General features: G+C 55.2%; 9 protein-coding genes across 9 annotated transcripts; 6 read left to right on the forward strand and 3 right to left on the reverse strand.

Moving 5' to 3' along the window:
* Positions 1–1,234: 1,234 nt before the first annotated feature.
* On the reverse strand, positions 1,235–3,140 carry KRP23_15249 (tRNA-dihydrouridine(20) synthase [NAD(P)+]-like; the record flags this gene model as incomplete). The annotated part of the gene is made up of 5 exons (XM_067886168.1): positions 1,235–2,341; positions 2,422–2,530; positions 2,606–2,744; positions 2,874–2,979; positions 3,090–3,140. 5 exons carry the CDS (start codon positions 3,138–3,140, stop codon positions 1,235–1,237), a joined length of 1,512 nt encoding a protein of 503 aa, XP_067736657.1.
* A 324-nt stretch (positions 3,141–3,464) lies between these two features.
* Positions 3,465–5,067, forward strand: KRP23_15250 (MAPK/MAK/MRK overlapping kinase; the record flags this gene model as incomplete). The annotated part of the gene is made up of 3 exons (XM_067886169.1): positions 3,465–4,495; positions 4,560–4,957; positions 5,045–5,067. The coding sequence occupies 3 exons, from the start codon at positions 3,465–3,467 to the stop codon at positions 5,065–5,067; spliced, it is 1,452 nt and encodes a 483-aa protein (XP_067736658.1).
* Positions 5,068–5,251: 184 nt separating this feature from the next.
* Positions 5,252–6,287, forward strand: KRP23_15251 (Bax inhibitor 1; the record flags this gene model as incomplete). Its single annotated transcript, XM_067886170.1, has 5 exons — positions 5,252–5,622; positions 5,696–5,745; positions 5,814–5,932; positions 6,015–6,129; positions 6,202–6,287. 5 exons carry the CDS (start codon positions 5,252–5,254, stop codon positions 6,285–6,287), a joined length of 741 nt encoding a protein of 246 aa, XP_067736659.1.
* Positions 6,288–6,876: 589 nt separating this feature from the next.
* Positions 6,877–9,356, forward strand: KRP23_15252 (Cell division cycle protein 48-like protein; the record flags this gene model as incomplete). Its single annotated transcript, XM_067886171.1, has 2 exons — positions 6,877–6,887; positions 6,953–9,356. 2 exons carry the CDS (start codon positions 6,877–6,879, stop codon positions 9,354–9,356), a joined length of 2,415 nt encoding a protein of 804 aa, XP_067736660.1.
* A 431-nt stretch (positions 9,357–9,787) lies between these two features.
* Positions 9,788–15,910, forward strand: KRP23_15253 (Phosphoinositide 3-kinase regulatory subunit 4; the record flags this gene model as incomplete). The annotated part of the gene is made up of 1 exon (XM_067886172.1): positions 9,788–15,910. The coding sequence occupies one exon, from the start codon at positions 9,788–9,790 to the stop codon at positions 15,908–15,910; it is 6,123 nt and encodes a 2,040-aa protein (XP_067736661.1).
* Positions 15,911–16,074: 164 nt separating this feature from the next.
* KRP23_15254 (Nucleolar protein 12) lies at positions 16,075–17,037 on the reverse strand (the record flags this gene model as incomplete). Its single annotated transcript, XM_067886174.1, has 2 exons — positions 16,075–16,822; positions 16,883–17,037. 2 exons carry the CDS (start codon positions 17,035–17,037, stop codon positions 16,075–16,077), a joined length of 903 nt encoding a protein of 300 aa, XP_067736662.1.
* Positions 17,038–17,197: 160 nt separating this feature from the next.
* Positions 17,198–19,867, forward strand: KRP23_15255 (Guanylate-binding protein 4; the record flags this gene model as incomplete). The annotated part of the gene is made up of 1 exon (XM_067886175.1): positions 17,198–19,867. One exon carries the CDS (start codon positions 17,198–17,200, stop codon positions 19,865–19,867), a length of 2,670 nt encoding a protein of 889 aa, XP_067736663.1.
* Positions 19,868–20,512: 645 nt separating this feature from the next.
* KRP23_15256 (uncharacterized protein) lies at positions 20,513–22,943 on the reverse strand (the record flags this gene model as incomplete). The annotated part of the gene is made up of 2 exons (XM_067886176.1): positions 20,513–20,616; positions 20,708–22,943. The coding sequence occupies 2 exons, from the start codon at positions 22,941–22,943 to the stop codon at positions 20,513–20,515; spliced, it is 2,340 nt and encodes a 779-aa protein (XP_067736664.1).
* Positions 22,944–23,261: 318 nt separating this feature from the next.
* Positions 23,262–23,927, forward strand: KRP23_15257 (uncharacterized protein; the record flags this gene model as incomplete). The annotated part of the gene is made up of 4 exons (XM_067886177.1): positions 23,262–23,320; positions 23,383–23,618; positions 23,707–23,790; positions 23,857–23,927. The coding sequence occupies 4 exons, from the start codon at positions 23,262–23,264 to the stop codon at positions 23,925–23,927; spliced, it is 450 nt and encodes a 149-aa protein (XP_067736665.1).
* Between the last annotated feature and the right edge of the window lie 59 nt (positions 23,928–23,986).

Raw genomic sequence — 23,986 nt, forward strand, 5'->3', positions numbered from 1 at the left:
GGTTCATATGAAACAGCGATTTACTCATACAACGCGACATTACTGATCAACACGACGAAGTTACTGCAGGCTACTGCAGCAAACGTGACGGGAATGCACACAACATTTGCAAAACCACGAGGGTCCTATCTCGACTCTTCAGACCGTGAAGACCCGGTTCAGCTCATTCGGTGCGAAGCTTGCGGTACTGAGACGTAGCTCCGGCATTGGCATTCGCGTTGGCATTCGCGTTGGCACTCGCTGTAGCGCCAGCGTTCGCATTGGCGGCCGCGCCTCCAGCGACACCAACATTGCCCACGCCAACACCGTTGTAGCCGTCGTAGTCGTTGACACCGACGCCAACGCCACCCACACCGACACCAGCTCCAACGCCTCCGACGCCCACGCCGACACCTGGGCCATACCACCCAGCCCCGTTGCCGTTGCCGTTCAGACCGGCACCGACGCCAACGCCACCACCGACATCAGCACCTACTCCGGCACCGCCATAGAGACCCGCACCAAGCAGGCCGAACGTTTGGGCGGCCTCTCCCTCAGCGTGTACGCCGCTCGAGAAGGCCGCGACGGCAAGACATAGCATGGAAATCTTGTTGTTGCTGAACATGATTTTAGGTTGATTGACTTTTTTGTTCTTGAAGGAAGAGAAGATTGGCTTGGCACAAGCAGGACTGCTTGGTGTGAGCTCGAGAGAGAGAAATCGATAATGAGCTCTGGGGCGAGGAGCGCTGGAGCTTGAGCTACAACCGCTTTAAATCGCTGCCGGTCGACAGGACCTGCTGCACTTGAATAGCCGGTGGCTGATGACCAGCATCTTGCGTTGAGATGCGGAACCCCAGATGCATTTCTTCTTCTTTCGCGCAGGCCTTCGTCTTTCATGACCAAAATTGCCGCCATGTGAACAGCTCACCATGTGTGATGACCATACCGGTACTGGTCGTACTGACACACTCCCGACAGATGCAGCTCTGGCACAGCAAGCATTCCCCACCGATAGTGCAGTTGTTTTCATGTATTACTGGTCATCTTGATACATGTGTACGCAGCGTTAATCGTTGCAACTTCAATATGGAGCATACAGAGCTGAAGCGCGGCTAAAAGCATTGCCGCGAGTGCTCTCTTCCGGGTGATTTAAACCGAAAGAAGTAAGGGTAATAATGTTTGGATCATCTTGCACATGCATACCAAGTAGTGTAAGGAATGAGGCGTCAAACTTTAAAAAAAGGTTACCGATGGACTAAGCACCATGACTCGCCTCCGTCGGCGACCCAGACTCTTCCTCTTTGTTTTTTTGGTCCTTCTCATGCTTCACCGAACTGTTGTCATTGAGTTTTGCGCGTTTCGGGGCCCGCTCGTTTTCCCCTTCATGATTTCTTTCTTCTGTCATACTCTTGTCCTTCTCAGCACTTGTGGCACCTAGGGCGGTAGCGTCACCATCAGCGGGTGCCTGATCCAGTTGTACTTTCGCGACAAACTTGGAGATAGTGGCCGAAGTCTGCCTGCGCAACACGTTCTTGTGCTTGCGGCCCTTGTAGTGAAGCTTGACATCCTGCTCACTCAGCAGCTGGACCTTGCATGTATCACAAAAAAACTCAGGCTTGCCAACACGGTTGTTGCGAGCTTTGGGAGCCTCTTCCTCCATCGAATGAATTGCCTCAGCGTAACGATCATGAGCCCCTGGCAGAGTTGCAAGTGTCTCGGAATCTTGGCTTTGTGCAGCTTCCGCTGCTGCAGCCTTGGCCTGGAACTGGTCTTGGTGCTGATTGTAGCAGTTCTGCAGGTCCCACAGCGAGTACATTTGCAAGCCATTCCTGGTTGCAGCCAGCTCCGGCACAGTAACAACACGCGCACCCTTTGCATATCCGCAGTTGTTGCCGCTTGCGTAGGCATCTTCCAGCGAGCTCGGAATCATGCGCATAACGTTGTACTTGGTGTTCTGGTACACATTGTCCACCTCTGCCGCTGCCTGAAGATAATCGCGCACCACTTGGTCGATAGGCAGACGACCTTCCTTCCGGAAGATGGATGGGTTAGTAAGCGCACCGCGAGCGATGAGAAAGGAGGACGCGCCCGAAATCTTGCGAAGTTTGTCAATGTCTTCATGCAAGAAGACGTCGCCGTTCGCAAGCACTGGGACCGACAGCGCCGACACAACAGGGGCCAGCTTTTCCCAGCTCGCCTTGTCGTGAGGACGCTCGTGGATCTGCCGCATGTGCACACCCACTGCGTAGGCTCCTGCATCTTCTAGGCGTCTTGCTGTGTCGATTGTGTCTTGGATTTCTGGCAGCAGGCGAATCTTGCAGGATACCGGAATGTTCAGGTTTCGCCGCAGCGTTTTGATGATCTGTACACGAAGCACCAAGTCCAATTAGTTACGAGTTGCAACGCTGCACCGAAAAATTCAACGAGAGACAATAAACCTACGTCGCAAGCTACTTCCGGCTTTCGCAGCAGTGCTGCACCCATTCCGCCTTGAACCGAGAAGTGCTTCGGGCAGCCCATGTTGATGTCCACGGCAGCGACGTCGCGAGCGCTGCAGTACGAGACAGAAATTCACATCTGAATCTGCTCATAAACCCATTTACTCGACAAATCGATGCAAACTTACACCGCCTCAGCCGCCTTGAGCGCCAGCACCGCATCAGCCGTTCCGATCTGGAAGACGACCTTGCCAGCCTCCTCCGGACACGTCCGAAAGACGACCGAGTCGCCATTGCGACTGACAAAGTCCACCGAGTTGACAACCTCTGCGAAATTGCAGTGAATCCATTGCAAAGCGTCACTATCAAGCTGCCACACACGAAAAGCTTGCAGCATCCACAGTTTTGACACAGAAGGAGTTGAGCTCTGCTAATCGAGCCGCCACCCAATCGCACCGTTCTTCATGCGCACAGCCGAAATGATACGTTTGTCGACGATTTCTTCGCCGTAAACAAGGTCGGCCCCGTAGCGCAGCGACAGAAGACGCAGCGGTAGCGTTCCCTGTAGAAAATCCCCGTAAGTCGGTGGCCAGCGCGAGTTGGAGAGTGTAACCAGGTGCGATACAATCGTAAGAGAGTGAGGAACATGGTGCACAAGGAAGAGGTACGTACGGAGCGAACCATGGGCGACAGACACACTTTGTTCTCGTACAGCTCCGACATGGTGCCGTTCGGGTGGGCGGAAATGGATGGCAGGTGCTTTTTACGGAGCGCAGCTCTATTTGTCACAAATTGCGTCCCGTAGAGAGTGGTAGGGATCTAAACGGGACCAAAACAGGTAGCCATTTATTTTTGGACTGCAACTTGCTCCTACCGCGACACGCAGCTCTCGCTCGGTTTGGTTCGTGCATGATGGATGCCGCCGGTAATTATAAACGGTTCCTGCATTAGTGCTGGTACATGTATTTTGACGCCTCAAGCGCTTCGAGTTAGTGTCGAGGAGCTCTTGTAACACACTTGACTCGACGCACCACCGCAGCGACCGCTATGAGGAAATACCGGTTAGTGGCCAAGAAGGGCGAGGGCACCTTCTCCGAGGTGCTCAAGGCGCAGAACGTTAAGGACAGCAAGTTCCACGCCATCAAGTGCATGAAGAACCATTTCGAGAGCATCGACCAGGTGAACAACCTGCGAGAGATTCAGGCGCTGCGGAGACTGTCGCCGCACCAGCACATCGTCAAGCTGGAAGAAGTGCTGTACGACCAGCCGTCGGGGCGACTAGCGCTCGTGTTCGAGCTGATGGACGCCAACTTGTACGAGATGATTCGAGGTCGGCGGCATTATCTCAAGCCGGACCTGATTCAGTCGCTCATGTACCAGCTTGTGAAGTCCCTAGACCACATGCACAACAAGGGCATTTTTCACCGCGATATCAAGCCTGAAAATATTTTGGTAGAAGACAGCAGCAAGTTGAAGCTCGCAGATTTTGGCTCGTGTCGAGGGATCTACTCCAAGCAGCCGTACACCGAGTATATCTCTACGCGCTGGTATCGCGCGCCTGAATGTCTGCTCACAGACGGCTATTACGGACCGGAAATGGATATGTGGGGCGTTGGCTGTGTATTTTTCGAGATCACGTCGCTCTACCCGCTTTTCCCGGGCTCCAACGAATTGGATCAAATCCATCGTATTCACAAAATTCTAGGCACACCATCTCCTGAAGTGCTCGAGATTTTCAAGCGGAAGGGAGCTGCTCACATTGATTTTAACTTCCCCAAAGAAGAAGGCACCAGTATCGCCAAGCTTATTCCCCACGCATCGCCTGCTGCCATCGACCTCATGCACAAGATGCTGGCATACGACCCCAGCAAACGGATGAACGCTCGGGAGGCGCTGCGCCATGAATACTTTCGTGAGATCCGCGAGCTCGAAGAAGCTACTCAAAGGGCTCAGCAGCAGCAACAACAGCAGCATGTAATCCAGCCTCAGCAGCAACCTTCGGTAGGACTGCCTTTGACGTACAAACAGCGCAAGGACAATTCGGACGACAAAGCCCCGCTTCCTTCCATCCAGACCGGGTGCGTTTCAATGTGTCTGCATGACCGATACGCAAGAAACTAATCAGTGTGGACGTTTGTACAGATCCCATGGTCCTCAGGCTAGTAATGACACGAAAGACTACGGCGCGTACGACGCGAGCGAGGACGAGCTGCCGCCAATCAACAACGCGGCGGGCGGCAGGGGCATAGGCAGCGTCACAAAGAGCAAGGCTACGAAATATTCATACGGCAGCAAGAACGGCAACAATAACAAGATAAGTGAAGGCAGCCAAGGCGGTGGGTCGTTGTACTCTGGAGGATCGTCGTCGCTGTCCAAGGCGTCCAAGGGCGGACTTGCAAACGGAGGCAGCACGAACCGATCAACGTATCAGGACGTCAAGAACCGCAAAATCGTGGCTGGTGTGGCGCTCAAGAAGAGTATCCCGTCTGCACGAACGAAAAAGATCGTGGGCAGCTCGGCCGCGTACGCAGACGTCTCAGGTAGGGGCTAACAATGCACTTCAAGTTGACATGGCTACATTATGCTTTTAGATGGGCACTGTTGCTCACAAGTGTTACTACTAGCAGGCTCCAAGTCTCGGCGCAAGTGATGCAGCTACATCTTCGTAATACGACAATAGAGGCTAGGAATCAAACCCGGTTCGAGTAGCTTCCGTGTGCGTTGTGGCATCATCTGTGCATCCTCGTATGACGCGATATAGGTTTTCCCTATGACATGACATAGGGTTTCCTATTTCTGGCAGATTCCCAAACCTCAAAGAGAAGCAAGAAAGGATGAACATGTTCGGGACGCGTGTGTCCCCCGCGACGTCGTCGTGGAACATGGCGACGATGCTGAAGACCAGCGGCATCACCCAGGACGTGCAACAGCACCTGATCCGCGTGTACGCGACGCTGTCGGCCTGCGTGCTGGCCGCGATGCTGAGTGCTGCCTGCGTGCTGGCTCTCGGCCCGGAGCGCTGGTCGTTTGTGGGCTCGTCGCTCGTGTCCACACTGGGCTCCGTGTGGCTCTACATGGAGCCTGTACAGAACTACCGGCGGCGGTTCAGCATCCTCATGGCCATCTCGGCGGCTATGGGCCTCAGCGTCTCCACGCTCGTGGCCGTGGCCATCCAAGTGGACCCGAGCATCCTCGTGTCGGCCCTGTAAGAATCGTAGATGGTAGTATACAGTAGATAGGAATATTGACTTGTGCTTTGTATATGTTGATACTGACAGACTGCTGACGACGTTGGTGTTCCTGTGCTTCACTGGAAGTGCCCTGTTCGGTGAGTTGAGCTTCCCGGTTGCTGCTGGTCGTTGAGATTGAGGACTGATGTTTGTGTTGGTGCTACAGCTACGCGTCGCACGTACCTGTATCTTGGCGGCATTCTGAGCTCGGCGCTGTCGGTCATGTTCCTGACGACCGTCCTGAATATCTTCGCCCGCTCATCGTACCTATTCAACCTTAATCTGGTACGAGCAGCGGCAATTGGAGAAAAGTACTGCATGTAGGGTATCTGACTAACTCGCCGTTTCTGTTGTTTGTTGCTGGCAGTATGGCGGACTCTTCATGTTCTGCGGCTACGTGGTGTTCGACACGCAGATGATCATCGAGAAGGCCAGCATGGGCGACAAGGACGTGCTCAAGCACACACTCGATCTGTTCATGGGTGCGTGCTTTGCCTCCTTCCTCATGCAGTTTGCTATAGAACGGCTAACAAATTTGTTGTTGCTGTGTGCAGACCTCATGTCCATTTTCGTGCGCATTCTCATCGCGCTGCTCAAGAACAACAAGGGCGGCAAGCCCCGCGAGAGCCGTCGCGACTAGGCTGCTGCGAGCAACCTCGTCCCCACGCAGCTTATTACTTCATCCACAGCTTTTAGCATGCATTCCTAGCGTTTTGACCCAAGAGCCCCGTTTGTTTTTACATGTGCATTTGAATTTCAATTTGCTACGTCATCATCGATTTATTAAAGCGAGCTGATTGGTTAAAAACAGGAATATTCTCGATTTAACTATGTCGCTGTTTTCGACCAATGGACAAGCTTCAAGTGTCCGATATCTTCGGGGGGAGGATTTCCTGCCCCATTTCCGCGGAAGAACAGTCACAAGCAAGAGCCTCCAGGTGCGTCATCTTGCCACGCCGCTGCTCGGCGCCAGTAGCGTTTCCGGCCCCCCAGACCAGTTCGCTGCGTTCTTCTCGTGGTTGTCGTCGCCCCAATCCTACTGCGAACGCGTGGAGCGCACTGGAAGTAGAGGGAAACGATAATGAAGGAGGAGTGCAGCAACATAATCTGGGGGCTTGCAACGGAAAAGACGCAGGGAAATAACGGCTATTTTTCATTGTGTCACAGGAGCCTCGCTTGCTTTGATTCGGTACCCGGCGGAGACGAGAAAACAACAGAAGACTTGAAACATGGGTGACAAGTACGTCACTTGATACATTTTACTACTAAAGGGGGCGGGACACTGACCAACTGTGCCTGCTGCAGGAAGGAGGAGTTCAAGGCTGGCATCATGGACCGCAAGCGGTCGCCCAACCGCCTGGTGGTGGACGAGGCCACGAACGACGACAACTCGGTGATCGCGCTGAGCATGGCCAAGATGGAGGAGCTGCAGCTGTTCCGCGGCGACACGGTGCTCATCAAGGGCAAGAAGGGCCACGACACGGTCTGCGTTGTCCTCCAGGACGAGACGGTGGACGACAATAACGTCCGTATGAACAAGGTGGTGCGCAAGAACCTGCGTGTGCGGTTGGGCGACGTCGTGGGTATCCACACGTGCGGCGACGTGCCCTACGGTAAGCGCATCCACGTGCTACCTATTGACGACACGATCGAGGGCGTGACCGGCAACCTGTTCGACGTGTACCTCAAGCCGTACTTCGTGGAGGCCTACCGCCCCGTCAAGAAGGGCGACCTGTTCCTGGTGAGGCAGGCCATGCACCCCGTGGAGTTCAAGGTCGTGGAGACCGAGCCCGCCCCGTATTGTATTGTGGCGCCCGACACGATCATCCACTGCGAGGGTGAGCCTGTGCGTCGCGAGGACGAGGAGAAGATGGACGAGGTTGGCTACGACGACATCGGTGGATGCCGTCGCCAGATGGCGCAGATCCGTGAAATGATTGAGCTGCCCCTGCGTCACCCACAGTTGTTCAAGACGCTGGGAGTCAAGCCCCCCCGTGGTGTGTTGCTGTACGGCCCGCCCGGTTCGGGTAAGACGTTGATTGCTCGTGCTGTGGCTAACGAGACGGGCGCTTTCTTCTTCCTCATCAACGGCCCCGAGATCATGTCGAAGATGGCGGGCGAGTCCGAGAGCAACTTGCGTAAGGCTTTCGAGGAGGCCGAGAAGAACGCGCCTGCTATCATCTTCATTGATGAGATTGATTCCATTGCGCCTAAGCGTGAGAAGACGAACGGTGAGGTGGAGCGTCGTATTGTCTCGCAGCTGCTTACGCTGATGGATGGCCTGAAGCAGCGTGCCAGCGTGGTGGTGATCGGTGCTACCAACCGCCCTAACAGTATGGACCCCGCTCTTCGTCGTTTTGGCCGTTTCGACCGCGAGATTGATATTGGTGTGCCTGATGAGAATGGCCGTCTGGAAATCTTCCGTATCCACACGCGCAACATGAAGCTCGACGACGATGTCGACCCGGAGCTTATTGCGCGTGACACGCAGGGTTTCGTGGGTGCCGATATGGCTGCCCTGTGCACGGAGGCCGCTCTGCAGTGCATCCGTGAGAAGATGGACGTGATTGACATTGAGGATGAGACTATTGACGCTGAAATCCTGGACGCTATGTCTGTTACGCAGGCGCACTTCAAGTACGCCCTGGGTGTGTCGAATCCGTCCTCGCTGCGTGAGACCACGGTGGAGGTGCCCACGATCACGTGGAAGGATATTGGCGGCCTGGAGGGTGTCAAGCGCGAGCTCTTGGAGCTGGTGCAGTACCCTGTGGAGCACCCGGAGAAGTTCGAGAAGTACGGTCTCAGCCCGTCCAAGGGCGTTCTCTTCTACGGCCCGCCTGGGTGCGGTAAGACGCTACTGGCTAAGGCCGTGGCCAACGAGTGCCAGGCAAACTTCATCTCCATCAAGGGCCCTGAGCTGCTGACGATGTGGTTCGGCGAGTCTGAGGCTAACGTGCGTGAGGTGTTCGACAAGGCCCGTGGCGCTGCTCCATGCGTGCTGTTCTTCGATGAACTGGACTCCATTGCCCAGCAGCGTGGCAGCAGTTCGGGTGACGCTGGTGGTGCTGGTGACCGTGTTATGAACCAGTTGCTGACGGAGATGGATGGCATGGGTGCCAAGAAGAACGTGTTCATTATTGGTGCTACGAACCGTCCCGACATTATCGACCCGGCGCTTATGCGTCCTGGTCGTCTTGACCAGCTTATTTTCATCCCCATGCCTGACTTCGACTCGCGTTTGAGCATCCTGCGCTCTGTGCTGCGCAAGAGCCCCGTGTCGAAGGAAGTGGACCTGAACTTCCTGGCTCAACAGACGGACAAGTTCTCGGGTGCCGATCTCACGGAGATCTGTCAGCGTGCCGCCAAGCTGGCGATCCGCGAGAGCATCGCTCGTGACATGGAACGAGACCGCCTCCGTGCTGAGGCCGGTGACGAGATGGAAGACATCGAGGAGGAGGACCCTGTGCCAGAGATTACGCCGCGCCACTTCGAGGAGGCCGTGCGCAACGCGCGTCGCTCTGTCAGCGACCGCGACCTGGCGCAGTACTCGACCTTCGCACAGACGCTACAGCAGGCACGTTCGCACGTGACCGCGGGCGGAACCTCCCTGGCCAATTTCTCATTCCCGGGCCGCAACGTCAACGCTGGCACTGCTGGCGGCGCTGCCGAAGCCGCTGCCGACGAAGACGAGGAGGACCTCTACAGCTAAGCGATATGGTCTTGGAGTGGCGCGAGTGGCAAGAACCGAATCAAGCAGTTAGGAGAGTCGTCGAATACAGCCGAGTGAGGAGGTTCGAGAGAGCGCGAGCGCACGAGGAGACGAATCCTTTCTAATACACTATTGCCCATGCTTGTTTGATTTTTGTGTGGCAAGGTTGCGGCAAGTTGAAGACCGTCACTCTTGCGGTACTTTCTCAATCGCACTTATAGCGACATGTACCGTACTCCCATGTTTCCTCGGCATCACTACAACTGGCGACATCGGGGAGAAAAAACCGATTGTAGGTCACGGAGCTCCTGAAAGAAGACTCTTTACCGGTACACCCCTCACAGCGCGTCTCGTGGGCCCGCAGACTCCGCAATTTGTAGAGGAGACTTCTCGCTCTCCAGTGGTGTGTCGCTCGCCTCCATCCAGCTAGTATGGGCAACGCCGCGCCGCGCGCGCAGCCGCAGAGCGCGCTGGACAGCGCGTCGCAGTACCGAACCTTCCTTATGGACTACACGCCGCGCTCAATGGACATGATGTTCGGCAGTCTCATCGGCGACGGCAAGTTCCTCAAGTCCATCTCGTGCAAATGCGACGAGGGCCACTTGGTGGTGAAAATCTACCGCAAATACGACGAGCGCGAGTCGCTCACGAGCGCTGAAGTGGCTCTGCGCCGACTGGCACTCGCCTTTTCCGTGGAGCAGCAACCCAACGTGATCCCGTACGCGGACTTCCAGCTCTCGAACAAATACAACGTGGCCTTTATGGTGCGCCAGTACTTTGCGTCGAACCTGTACGACCGCATCTGCTCACGGCCGTTCCTCACGACGGTGGAGAAGAAATGGATCGCCTTCCAGATCCTGCGTGCACTCGAGCAGAGCCACGCCAAGGGCATCTGCCACGGAGACATCAAGCAGGAGAACGTCATGGTCACGAGTTGGAACTGGGTTTTCCTCACGGACTTTGCGCCGTTCAAGCCCACGTACATCCCGGAGGACGATCCTGCAGACTACAATTACTACTTTTGTGCCATTGACGCCACACGGCGCGGATGCAGTGTGGCGCCCGAGAGGTTCTACGGGAAGAGCTCGGTTTCGATCAGCAGTGCGGCTGGAGGCACGCCTGGGAGTGTTGGCTTGCATTCGATGAAGACGCCGGACGCGGCCATCATGCTTTCGAAAATGGCAGACAGTGAAGTGACGGTGGAGGAAGTGGACAAGCAGATCCTGGCCATGGGCATGGGCAGCGGGACCATGTCGGGGGGAATTCCTATGCACACGCCCCCCTCTGCAACCTCGAATGGCAGCGCGCCGTCTTCGTACTCACGCTCGCGTCGGGAAGGCAGTTTGTTGGAGTCTATGGATATTTTCTCGGCTGGTTGTGTTATCGCGGAGCTGTTCTTGGGTGGGAAGCCGCTTTTCGACTTGCCCTCACTGCTCAAGTACCGCACAGGAGATTCAGAAACACTGCGGCAACAACTGAGAAAGGTTGGCGACCCTCGCCTTGAGGAGCTTCTACTTCACATGCTGCAGTTGGATCCGAACGCGCGGTTGTCGGCAAGTGGTTATCTTGCCAAGTATACGAGCCAAAGCGGCTTGTTCCCCACGTATTTTGACAGTTTCCTCTTCCGATTTCTGGTGCTGGTGCTCAGTCGTGGCGGAAAGGTGCCCGATGCACGCATTCGTCTTGTATGCAAGTATTACGGGCGATTGGTGCGTGAGGTGGCTGGAGTCGAGGACTCGGAAGGCGAAGAATTTTTCAAGTTGCGACTAAAAGAAGGCTACGGTTCGGATCGACTTGCGACAGCCACCGGAGGCGACCAACAAACACATGTAGCGCAGCGTGTGCTTGAGGAGCTCGATCAGAAGATTCCTACCAAGCATGATAAACAGAAGGCCGAACGGGATAATGCTGCTCTTACCAAGTTGCAAAAACTTAAGGAGAAGGAGAACGACATGCGCGGTCTTAAAAACAACACGCTGAAAAAGAAGATCGAAAAGCTTCATGATCAATACAACGCGCTGACGCAGAAGAAGAAAAACTCGCTGCTGTTAGACTACGCGCGTGAGCCGTCGACCGGCCGGTTGGACGAAGAAACAGGCTCGGACGATGCTACAGACGAAGACGGGTTGGGCAAGGGCAACTCTGATCCAGCTAAAGAAAACATGTCGACGCCTCCACCCCACTCAAGCAAGACGCGGCGGATGAAGCCACCTACATACCCAGGCAGCGAACCGTGGCCACAGGATCGAAACGGCATTGTTATTATTCTATCACTGATTTGTTCAAGTCTGCGGAATGTACAAGTACCGGAGTCAAAGGTTACGGCGCTGTACCTGATCCGTTCTCTGGGCCAGTTTACGAGTGACGAGGCACGACTGCAGCGTCTGATTCCTTACCTGCTCGAAGTGATTGATGACCCAAGTGCTGCCGTCCGCGCCCTGGCGCTTCGTACGATCACTTACTTGCTATCACTGGTGGAATCCTTTCCGCTTGCCGACGCGTCGGTGTTCCCGCAATATGTATTGCCAGCTATGGTGCCGTTCCAGTCCGATCCGGATGAGTTGGTGCGTATTACGTTTGCTGAATGCTTGCCGCAGTTGGCTGAAACTAGTCGCCGCTTTCTGGAAATCGCGCACGCTATGAAGCAAAAGACATTGTCATCTTCGTCGTCAGCGTCGTCCTTGTCCACTATGTCTACCCGTGGCAATGACTCATCCGGCCCCAGCACGATGTACATGGCGGCGAGTAGCTTCGATAAGGAGCTGAGTGTGCTCCACAAGATGATATCACGCTTTGTGATCCAGCTCACAACACCCGACCAAAAGGCTTCATCGTCTCTTGTCAAGCGCGCGTTACTCGTCGATATCACAAGGCTATGCGTATTCTTTGGTCGCGAGCGCACTCTTGATGTGGTGCTCCCACAGCTCATTACGTTCTTGAATGATCCAGACTGGGAGCTGCGTGGAGCATTTTTCGACTACATCGTTGGCGTGTGTTCGTTTGTGGGTTGCGTGGCTGTCGAGCACAATATCTTACCATGCATCGAGCAGGCTTTGTTCGATGTGCAGGAGATTGTTATCACCAAGGCCGTGGAGTGTCTTACGGGGCTGTGTCAGCTTGGACTTTTCAAAAAGAAAATCAGCACACTCGTCGAAAAGGCTCGGATGACGTGCTCGTTGCTGTTGCACCCAAGCTGGTGGATTCGTGACGCTGTGCTGAAACTCATGGGTGAGATTGCGCTGCAATTGCGAAGTGTTGATGCCAACGTCTTCTTGAGCCCACTTCTTCGGCCGTTTCTGCGCAAGACAATGGTCTTTTTGCCGGACGAAGAGGTTTGTGATGTTACACATCGACTGCACGACTGCTGTCGGCTGCATGTATCACGCGAGACGTTCGACCGCGCGCTTTTGGCATCTTCTTCGTCGTTTGGGCTTAATGAAGTCATTGCCGAAATGGAAAGATCTGTTTCACAGGCACCTGATGATAGTGACGACGATATGGTTCCAGATGCGCCTCTGTCAGCGATGACGACTACTTCACGAGAGTCACTAGAAGAACCAATCAGCAATATGTCACAGTCTCGAAGGAACAGGGATCCTTTGCTGAGTACCGACTCCCTGGATGGATACAGTATGTTCCGGCAGCAATCGTCTGGTACAGCTGTTGCATCGTCCGCAGCGGCAACAGCAGAAAAAATCTCCAACAGTGTGGAGAATGGCGTGTCTTCAATCTACGAACAGCGCAAGAATGAGATCCAGTCACTAAAGCTCATGCAGCAATACGTGTCGATCGCCTCCATGCAGATGCGTAGCAAGTTGGAAATGGCCAAAACTGAACAAGCTGCGCGAATGCAGGGACCTTCGAAGAGCGACCGCGCTGGCTCGCCGCACAGCTCTGTGGCGAATGCATCTGTGGCTGTTGGAAATGGTGCTGCTGGTGCTAATAGCAATCCGTTTGCCCGCAAGCTTTCACGTTCACACCTCCGTGTGCTTTTCGTGCCGGATATGCGCTTCGCCCTCTCGACCGCGCAACCTCTAAAGGCTAGTAATTTCGGAATTCCTTCATCTTCGGCGGCGGCCAGCAGCGCTACCTCGACCTCTGCTACCTCGACGTCTACTGCTCTGGTGACAAAGTCTCGTTCTCATGGACCAAGCAACTCACCGTCTCATCGTGGAGCGCCTGCAACTCCGGCTTCTTCGAACATTGGGTCGGCGATGGGAGCACCTTCGTTGGAGAGCCTTTCACTCTCGCATGTGGGGAAGATGTACAGTCTCGTCGAGCCCAGCACACCCATTTCTGCACCGCCAATCACAGTCACGGGTCCGTCATCCATCGTTCCTCCTGGCTCAGTATCATCTGGACTGGACGACTCCGGACTGGGCCCAATGGATTCTAATCACTTCGCGCCGACTAGCGGAGGTGTTATGGTGAGCATGCTCAATATGAACATGCGCGATATGTATGGAGGTGACGGCATGGGCAGCTTGCTGGATCCACACCACCATCCAGTTCATGCATCGCCTGTATCACCTCCTCGACAAAGGATGGCCAAGAAGACGCACACCACCTACCATCACTACTTTGCCTTTAAGGAGTCTGCAATGGACCCGGCCCTCGGAAACCCTCGTAAATTGTTGGCACGGTTGAACGCGCTGGGAATTCCTCCGTTACCGCCTGATCTTGGTGCGCTGCGGCTTACTGATGGTTCATCATACTCAATCTATAGCCATGCGCCGAGCCCCTACTGTCTAGTTGGTGGCGGTATCGGCATTACCGGAAGCTCTGGCGGAGGAGGCAGTGGGGCACCAGGCAGCGAAAGAGGAGGTACAAGCGTTTCAAGTGTCACGTCGTCTCCGATACAGGTTGGAAGTAGTACGTATCCTCCTAGTGGCGGTGCAGCATTTAATGTAGCGGCGGCAGCTGCTACAGCAATCAACGGACACGGAGGCGTATCACCAGGAAGCTTTGGAAGTTCGTCCGGCAGCACAGCGCCCGGAAGCTCAAGTAGCGTTAACGGGATTGGCGGTGGTGGTGGATATCCCAGCTCGTCCTATCGCAACTGGCAGCCGCGTAAGAACGTTCTGGTGGCTGAATTGGCGGAACACTCAGGTGCCGTGACTCGCGTCAATGCTGCCCAAGACTACAGCTTTTTGGCATCCGCTTCTAACGATGGCACGGTGAAGATCTGGTCTGTGCGGTCGTTGCAGCACAGTGTGAATCAAGGATCGCGCTGCACTTATGATGGCCAGGGTGGAGTGATCACCGATATGAAGGTACTTACCAATAGCCACTCAGTCGCCTCGGCCTCTAGCGATGGCACGGTGCACGTTTTCCGTGTGGACAAGGTGAATTCCGTGGGCGGAAACGTCCAGGCATCTGGTCTCAAGGAGCTGCGTGCAAGTAACAGCGCTGTCATGGCAATCGACTACCTGAACAACGTCACGGAAGCTTTGCTTATTTACGCCACCCGTGATGGTAAAATTCACGCATGGGATCTGCGTATGCGGCGGGAGGCCTGGACTCTCAGCATTTCTCCTGAACTTGGCTACGTAACGTGCATGACGCACTCTCTCGATGTTAGCTGGTTCGCTGTCGGTACAAGTCGAGGCTTTTTGTGTCTCTGGGATCTGCGCTTTTTGGTGCTTATCCGAATCTGGCGTCACTCGTCTCACCGCGCAATCCACCGGCTACAGCCCTGCTTGGGGCTGCCTAATACGCTGCCATTGGACGAGACGTCTGTGCCATTGGTGTTTGTGGCGGCAGGCGATGGCGAAGTTGCTGTGTTCGACCTCAGTATTGGCGCGTGCCGTGCTGTTTTCCGGACACTCGAGGCGCAGGCATCAGAAGCCGAGGCGTGCAAGTGCCCGACGCTTCTGCACGTACCAATCCCGCATCGCAGTCGAAGTGTGCTTGGAAGCTTCTTGGGTATATATGGCATCGCGACGGCCTTCGACGAGATCTCCACCTCGCCCCTCAGCGAGGAACCCAGCGTACGCGCTATGCTGTGTCCGTCACTTCACCTGCGCGGCATCGGAGACGCGTTAATCACAGGCGGTGAGGACCGGCAATTGCGCTACTGGGATATTCGCAACGGAAAGCAATCGTACACTATCTGCGGTAACGGAGAGGCCAAGTCATTCTACGACAATCAAGCACCCCCTAACGACTGGTGGCGCATGAACCCATCTTCCTCGTCGTCTGCGGCCTCTCCTCCGCGACAGCGCTTCGGCGAGATGCCAGCAGCGCCGATGTCGACAACTGCCGTCACCACCAAGCCTGAGTTGGCTTGGAGCAAGCTTAGCCCACCGCTCATCACGGTATGCCAGGACTCGTCTTTCTACTCGAGTCCAGGAGGTGTCGGAGGTGCTGGAGCTTCTGGAGCGGGTGGTGTCGAGTCCGCCATCAGTATGGAGCGGAGAGGCCTTGTTCCGCCGTCCCCGGCACACACAGATTGCATCCTGGACCTGACTCTTGTCGAGCTCGGAAGCAGCCAGAATCCGAGCCCAATGCTCGTTTCCAGTGGCCGCGATGCCCTTATCAAGGTTTGGAAGTAACTCGGCGTCCAGCAGTAGGCACAGACGAGAGTATTGAAGTGGTCAGCTAAGCTTAAGACAATAAAATGAAGAAACCCATTGATGGAAAACCAATGCACATGATGACTTCGCTGGTAGCGAGCTCACACTGAGCCTTTCAATCTAAGCTAAATGCACCTGGGCAATCACCGCTTCTTGTTGCGCTTGTTAGTGGCGCCACCACCCTGGCGCTTCGTTTTGAGCTTCTTGCTGAGTTTGCTGATTGCCGAGCCTCCTGCTTCACCGTCCTCACCGCCGCGCTTCTTACCCGTCACCGCGCCGCCGTGGGCACCCTTTTTGCCGAGCATGGCGTTCCTAGCCGTGCGTGCTTCCTTGAGCTTCGAGCGCTTGGATGGCAGCGCCTTGCCCTTGCGCTGGAGCTGTATCCGCTGAAAGAGCGTCAAGTGCTGCTCCTTGCCGACCTTCTTCCTGTTTATCTGGCGGAAGGCGGGGTGTTTGGACTTGGCTGCAACTTCCGCGTCCGCCTCTTCGTCGTCCGAGGGTTCCACATCACTGCCACTATCTTCGCTGTCGCTCTGGAGGTCACCCACAGACGTCGTGACCGTCACCACGTCGCCGAACTTGCCCTGTGTGAAGTCGTCGTTGAAGGTCATGACCTTGGTCACAGCGTTCGCTCCGCCCAGCACGGGCTTGCTCTCGTCTTCCGAGGCGTCAGAGTCACTCTTCTCTTCTTCTTCTTCTTCTTCTTCTTCTTCTTCACTCTCCTCGTTCTCCTCCGGGTGCTCGTCCAGCAGTGCCGCAATTTTCTCCTTCTGCTCCTCTCGCCGCTGCTTCTTGGCCTCCAACTGGCGTTTCTTCACCTTGTACGCCTCCATGTCCAAGCCAAAGCGACGGCGCTCCTGCTTGCGCTTGTGGAAACCCGTGAGATACTCCCTACACATCAGTTAAGTCAGTCTCGAGCCCAATGTATCAATCGCCCATTGTTACTCGTACTTGCGCTTGTCCGGGTCGAACGTCACCACGAGCTTCGACTTCTTGCGTTTGTTCGGGTTGGCGCCCATTCCTGTAGCGCCGCGGCCCAGCTTGGCCTTGCCCACAGCACCGCGCTTGCCCTGGCGGGACGTCGCTCCATACGTCGAAGGTGCCATGTCAACTTGCTCAATGGGCTCCAGTCAAGTATGGCGGCGTAACCCGTCGTACCCCATGGGTACGTCAGAATGTATGTCACTCGAAACGTACCTATCAATCGGTACCTGTCGTGGGTTCGCTTTTTGTAGCACTTTCACGCATATACAAAAAGCAAGTGGCATGGCGTCGGTGCAGCCGCTGCCCTTCGTGCTGGTGGACGATGACGGGGGCTTCCGCGTAAACCCCGAGGCGTGCGCGGTTCTGGAGCAGGTCAAGACGCGGCTCGTGGTGGTGGCCGTGGCGGGTCTCTACCGCACGGGCAAGAGCTTCCTGCTCAACCTGCTGGTGCAAGGCTTGACCAACCCGTCGGCACAGCAGGAGACACAAGAGCCCGCGGGTTTCGCCGTGGGTGGCACCGTGAACGCGTGCACCAAGGGCATCTGGATGTGGGGGCGGCCCATCCCCCTGGACGACGACACCAGCGTCCTGTTCCTGGACACCGAAGGCCTCGGCAGCGTCGACCGCGAGCAGACCCACGACACGCGCATCTTCGCGCTGGCGCTGCTGCTGGCCTCGAGCTTCGTATATAACAGCCGCGGTGTTATCGACGGCAACGCCATCGAGGACCTGTCGCTCGTGGTGAACCTGTCCAAGCACATCCAGACGTCCTCCTCTGCCAGTAGTGACGACAGGCTGCACGAGTTCTTCCCGAGCTTCCTGTGGGTCGTGCGAGATTTTACGCTGCAGCTGCTAGACAACGGCAAGAAGATCTCGGCTAAACAGTACCTGGAGAACGCGCTGCAGCCCACGGGCGGGTACAGCGACGACGCCGTGGAGAAGGACCAGATCCGCGCGCTGCTCAGTGATTTCTTCCGACAGAGAGACTGCGTTACGCTCGTGCGGCCTGTGGACGACGAGCAGCAGCTCCGCAACTTGCCCCAAGTCCCGTACGACGACCTGCGCGATGAGTTCCGATCCAGCTTCGAGAGTCTCCGCAAGAGGCTTTTTGGCAAGGCCAAACCTAAGACCATGTTCGGCAAACCGCTGAATGGAGCCATGTTCGTCAATCTGGCGGCTTCGTACGTGGAAGCGCTGAACAGCGGCAAGGCGCCCGTGATCTCGAGCGCCTGGAGCCGTGTTGTGCAGGCGCAGTGCCACGACGCGCTTGAAGACGCGGTCGACAGGTACAAGGCGGAGCTGCACGCGCGTGTGCGGACTTTTGTCTCACCCGAGCAGTTTGAGGAAGATGCTAGATTTGAAGTTGATCAGGAGGAGAACGGCGAACTTGAAGTGGTCGATAACGGGCAAGGAACTAACGCCATGTTCGACGAACACGGAAACCTGCGGTCTGTGACACTGCGTCCCGAGTTGGAGATGCAAGACTCGAATGGAGGTGACGAAGATGAGGATCCCACGGCATCCGAGAATGAGATGATTGAGATCATGGAAGAGGATGCTGACGCCGAAGCTGCAGCACGCAACGTGGAGCGCACACGCTTGCCTTGTGCCGACGATAGGCTGAAAAATGTGCATCGCTTGTGCAAGCGGTTAGCCAAGAAGAAGTTGCGCGAGGTTGTCGATGGTGACATGGGTGCGGATGCCGAAGCAGGAGGAGGTGAAGACTACATGGCGCAGTTCCGTGCGGCAGTGACTGCAGAGTTTGGTTCTTATCGTCAGCAGAATGCAGCGGCGTCAATGGCGTACTGCCGGCACGTGCTGGATGTCCTGAGTCGGCCTGGAAATGAGTACTTGGCACACCCAGAGAAGCACCGCCAGAAGTCTGCCATGGAGCTCTTCCGTGAAACGCAGCACTTCTTACAGGCTGACTTGACTGCATTACACAAGGAGTACTTTTCCCACGCCGTCGGTCCATCAGCAGATGCCGCATACTGTGAATTTGTGAGCCAGCGCGTTATTTCGCAAGTAATCCAGCGTACTGAGACCACAAATGCCGCCCATATGACTGAAGTGCGCTCTCTTGAGAAGGAAATGAATGACCTTAGCGTCAAGGTAGCGGTGGCACAAGGACAAGCTGGTGCAATGCAGGAGCTTTCTGCTCAACAGCAGCAAAAATGTGAGCTGGGAGTAAAAGAGGCAGAACAGCGGTGTGCGGCCGAGCTGGCAGGACTCCGCTCTACGCTGGAATTCAAGACCAATGAGCTAGAGCACATTCTGAATCACAACGCTACTATGAAACGCCTGGCCGACACAGCACAGCAGGGTCAATACCGTGCAACGGAATTTGCATCTTCGGCTTTTGCACAGATCTTGTGCGGCTACCTCATCAAGCAGCACATGGCTCCTGGTGCTGGTGGATCAGCCCGCGCCAAATGGCAGCAGCGATACTTTGTCCTCCAAGGTCCGCAGCTAAGTTTTTACGACACCAAGGAGGACTACGAGCGCTGCCGTTCAGACAACCCTCCCATGGATGTCACTGGTTCGATCATCGAAGACAACTATGCCGTACCGGAAGCCTTCAGCGTCTCCTTCCGCGATGATAAGTACTATCCGTTGCAGCTACACGCCAAGTCCCGCGAGGTGAAGCAGGAATGGGTGCGTAGCCTGCGTGCTGCTGCGGCCGGCCGTGCCGCTGCCCAAGGGGGCACGCGCAGCCACGCTTCCTCAAGCTCGTCGATGGGCTCATCATCAGCCTACGGAGGCGGCGATACTAGCGACTCATCTTCGTCGGCGGCCTACCGAGGCGGAAGAGGGTTGCCTCCCAGCTACGCTGAGTCGGCATCTACGGCCTACCGAGGTGGAGGAGATGCGGGATATGCTTACGGAAACTCATCCTCAAACGTGTATGGCCCTACGGGGGGAGCTAGCGGCAGCCGATACATGCAAATGTAGTCAAGTCTACGCAGAGTGAGAAGCAGACACGGACCGAGTTGCAACATTAGCACTGATTTTGTTTTCAAAACTATCAAGCGATTAAAGCCGTGCTGTTCGTAGCAAACGTTGAAAATTCAACACGCAACTCCTGTTATTTGGTGTATACTCTGGAAGTATGACCGAGCCGGGCTGCTGACTTCCGTAGTTTCGCAGTCCATCGCTTCCCATGTCGAGTCTTGCTGTCGATCTTGATTGTTTCAATCTGCCCATCAGTCTCGACCAGGTTCCTCACTCCAATATCTTCTAGGATTTTAATGACAGAGCCAATGCCAATGCGTCTCTGAGGGTCCCAGCGACACATTCGTTCCACCAGATCCCATTCGTTGTCCATGAAGACTGCGGGTTGGGCAGGCATTTTCTTTTCATTCTTTACAGCATGAATCACAGCATTGTCTGGCATAGATCGCCCCCAAGGGAAATCGCCAGTCACTGCTTCGATAATGCACATTCCAAAGGCGTAAATATCGGATGCGAAAGTGGGGTGCTCGCCCTCCAGACATTCGGGTGCTTTCCAACGCACCGCCTCCGTCATTTTGGCCTCGGGGTTCGTGCCCAGAACACTCAGTCCAAAGTCTGCGATTTTCGCTGCTCCTCCTTCGCAGACTAGAATATTATCATTCTTGAGGTCTCCATGCACGATGTTGTGGTCATGGAGATGCTCAATTCCAAGAGCTGCTTGCAAAAGGCGAAACCACAACTCTCGGCGTCTACCGTTTTCAGGTTTCAAGTAGTCCGTTAGTGTTTGGCGTGTTGCAAGCTCACAGACGAAGAATGGCTGACGACCCTCATAACACGCACCATATAGTTTGATCAAGTTGGAATGATTCAACGTGAACCACAAATCCGCCTCTCGACGAAACTGTTCACGAGAATCCTCGTTTACGTCTGCAGGCTTGAGTCTTTTCACGACCACATTCGTCCCGAACCATTTGCCCAAATTCACAAAAGCAAACCCGCCGTCACCAAGGCGCTTGTCCAGTTGCACTTGGTAGCTGGGGATAAACCACTTGGGAATCACACCAGCGTTCTTCATACCGCGCTCTTCAGCTTCTCTCAGCACCTTTATCATCGCCTCCACAATGTCCGGTGAATAGGCGCCAGCACGATTCTGTGCCTCAAACCGAAGCATTGCGATATCCTCTGGGCGATTGATTTGCTCAAGAAGTGTGGACGGGTTCTTCAGGCACTCCAAGAACTGATCTCGTTGTTTGCGCTGGGCTTGATCCCAGGTAGGCTGCCAACGGTGAACAGTATCTGCCCCTTGCAATGGCGAGAAGCCGTGTTGCAGTTGATCAATCTGGTGATGAAAGTGATAGTTTTGCCCTGCTACTGACTGCGAGGCGATCTGAATAGACATGCTGCTGCAATCTGACATGGAGCTTTCAACCTTTCGGAATAAGTCCCAGAGTAGCAGGCTGAAATCTTCAGCCACCACGATAGGTATCGGTTGCCCCGCGTTTTCCAGTTGATCGAACATATTTTTTAGTCGATCGTACACCGAACGATCCACTGTGCTGAGGTCATCTTCAAATTCCTCAGAGAAATCATCGAACAACTCGGCCACGGTACCACCGTAACTTGGGATACTGTAGCTCGAGATGTTATCTACGGACTGCTGGGGTCGATTTACACGTTGCTGAGACCCGCTCTCCGACAGTAGTTCCATTTTGAAAACGATATCTTCTAGTGTGGCTCGGTCAGCAGGATTCGGTGCACAGAGGCCTTGTAACAACTCCCATTCTTCGTCTTCAATGAACCCCGGTTGAACATCCGGAAGGTGCATTGTAGTTTTGTGTTTCCACGAGTCAAATGTCTTGTCGCGTGTAGGTCCCGGGAGGTTCGAGTTACGAGCTCCTAAAAGAAGGAAGAACACGGCCATCCCGAACCTTAACACATCGTAACTCACCGCTGATTCCTGGTCATCGTATTGATTCCCCCCCGTATGGCTTCTAATCACGTTGGATCGGTCCACTAGACTTCGTGACACCAACCCCAGACCGTCCAAAACACCTCTGCGCTCGGAGTAACTGCAGAGAAGCGTCGTTGGCGACATGTCGTGATACACGAGGCCACGGTCGTGGATATACTGGAGCCCAAGAGTGCAGTTTGCCAAATAGTGCCACAAGTTTTTCTCAAATGTTGGTGGAAAACACGTCTCGTGGATAACGAAAGGTTTTCCAACGTACGATGCACCGAAGAACTTTCGAACATGAGGATGGTTAAGCTCCGTCCAAATGGACGCGAGTCGCACGCATACTTCCTCGCACACTTCGGCACGCACTTCGTCGCTCACATTTTTATCGGTGACTTTGATTCGGGCCTTGTCGTCCCATTGGAGCTTGCTGTCTTCCAGTTTACCCTTGTTCACCCAGGCCCATTCATGCTCTGAGGTGACAAACCAGTCCGGCAGCTCTCCGGACACGATGCCAGCCTCCTGGACGACAACGTCGTACACATATGAGAGCGTATCCAACTCTCCCCCCGTCAGCTTATCACGGTACTTCTCGTCCTTTCCCGCAAATGGCGTCAAACCATCGTGATATTTCTCTATACAGTAGCGCAGCAGCGTCACAATCTCGAGCTGTTGGTTCCTGCCTCCAAGAGCAGCAGTCAGTTGCTCCGAATCTTGGACAAAGTCCTTGAACAGCTGAAGTCGTTCCTCTCGCTCGACCAGAAGTTGGCTGTGCCACTGCTCTCGAGTGACTGGCTCGTGGATGTCGAGCGTGTCCAGCGCGTTGTTGATGTAGCGGTGCAGCAGCGTCACCACGCGCCCCGTGTCCGCCAACTTCAAGAGCAGATTCGCTTGGCTCTCATACGAATCCAGCAGCTCCTTGAGGATGCGCGTGAAGCGGACCATAATGGCCACTTCGTTCGTCTCGAAGCGGCACTCGTCGCGCAGCTTGCCCACAAAGTGGTCGGCCAGGCGGTCGTCCGTGCGGAAGTCGCCCTCGTGCTTGGAGTGCCAGCGACTGTCCTCCGCGATCTTGGAGTCCATCCAGAACTTCTTCATCGTCTTGCTCATGGCCGTCGTCATGTCTGTCTTGCTTGGCCGCAGGAGACGATGATCTACAGCCCAGCACGAAAGGCCCGCTTCGGACACGGTAAAAGTGAATGTGAGGCTTGAAGGCGAGTTGGATCTTGTACCCAATTTGACAATGTGTACCCATTGTCAACTGCACTGAATCAGAACTGATTCAAGATTCGGACTTAGAGGGAGATGTTCCTGTAGGGAGATGTGGTAGGTAGTTAGCCTGATATGTTCCTGTAGGGAGAGGTGGTAGGTGTAGTTAGCCTGTTGAAGTTGTACATTCACTCTCGATTCCGCATCGGAGCGCGCACGTGAAGAGGAAGCATGTCGGTTCGCCACGAGGTGGTTACGCTCTCGCAGCTACTGCGTCGTAATGAGAACTCGTAAGCGCTGGCTCGGTGTGGACCTGTCTTGTCTGTACTGAGTAGGAGGATCATTGACGCAGGAACTCTCGTCGAGCAGCTGGACGCGCGCCGTCGTTGCCACTGCAAGGTTCCGCGGGCCATCGCACGGCAGGAAGACAGAGCACCTCAGTGCCGCTCACGGAGAGACCAGCGACCTCCCGATACCAACCGCTGACGTTCACTGAACGCGTGCGCGACGCGAGTCGCCTGTCGACGTCGCAGCCAGAAGGTGGGGCGAGCAGCCAGACGAGCGGCGGCTTCCCACTCTCCCACGAAGGTAGGGCGTCTGCGCTGGGAAGTGAATATCTGCATGGAGAGCTCATGGAATGGTGGCTATGTCAATGTATGCACCGGAGAGCGAGCAGTTGAGCGCCATAACGTCCATGTCGCAGTCTTCTTTCTCGCAGACGCAATCGCAAAACTTGTTAGGGTCAAGTCAAGACGACCAGGTGACAAGAAGCTGCGTGCTTGTCCTCACTGCAATCCTTTTCTATTCTGCTGACTGGTAATGGTAGCTGCATCGCCTTCAGCATTGGCAGACTCAGCAAATACAACTCCCGCCTCCACCGTTGCCACCCCGCTGTAGCAACAATGAGAAGTTTCAAGAGTTAGAACAGAATCTGACAAAGGCGATTGCTGAACATA

Source organism: Phytophthora ramorum, assembly GCF_020800215.1.
Source record: "Phytophthora ramorum isolate Pr-102 chromosome Unknown Phyram_PR-102_s0027, whole genome shotgun sequence".
Taxonomy (NCBI): domain Eukaryota; phylum Oomycota; class Peronosporomycetes; order Peronosporales; family Peronosporaceae; genus Phytophthora; species Phytophthora ramorum.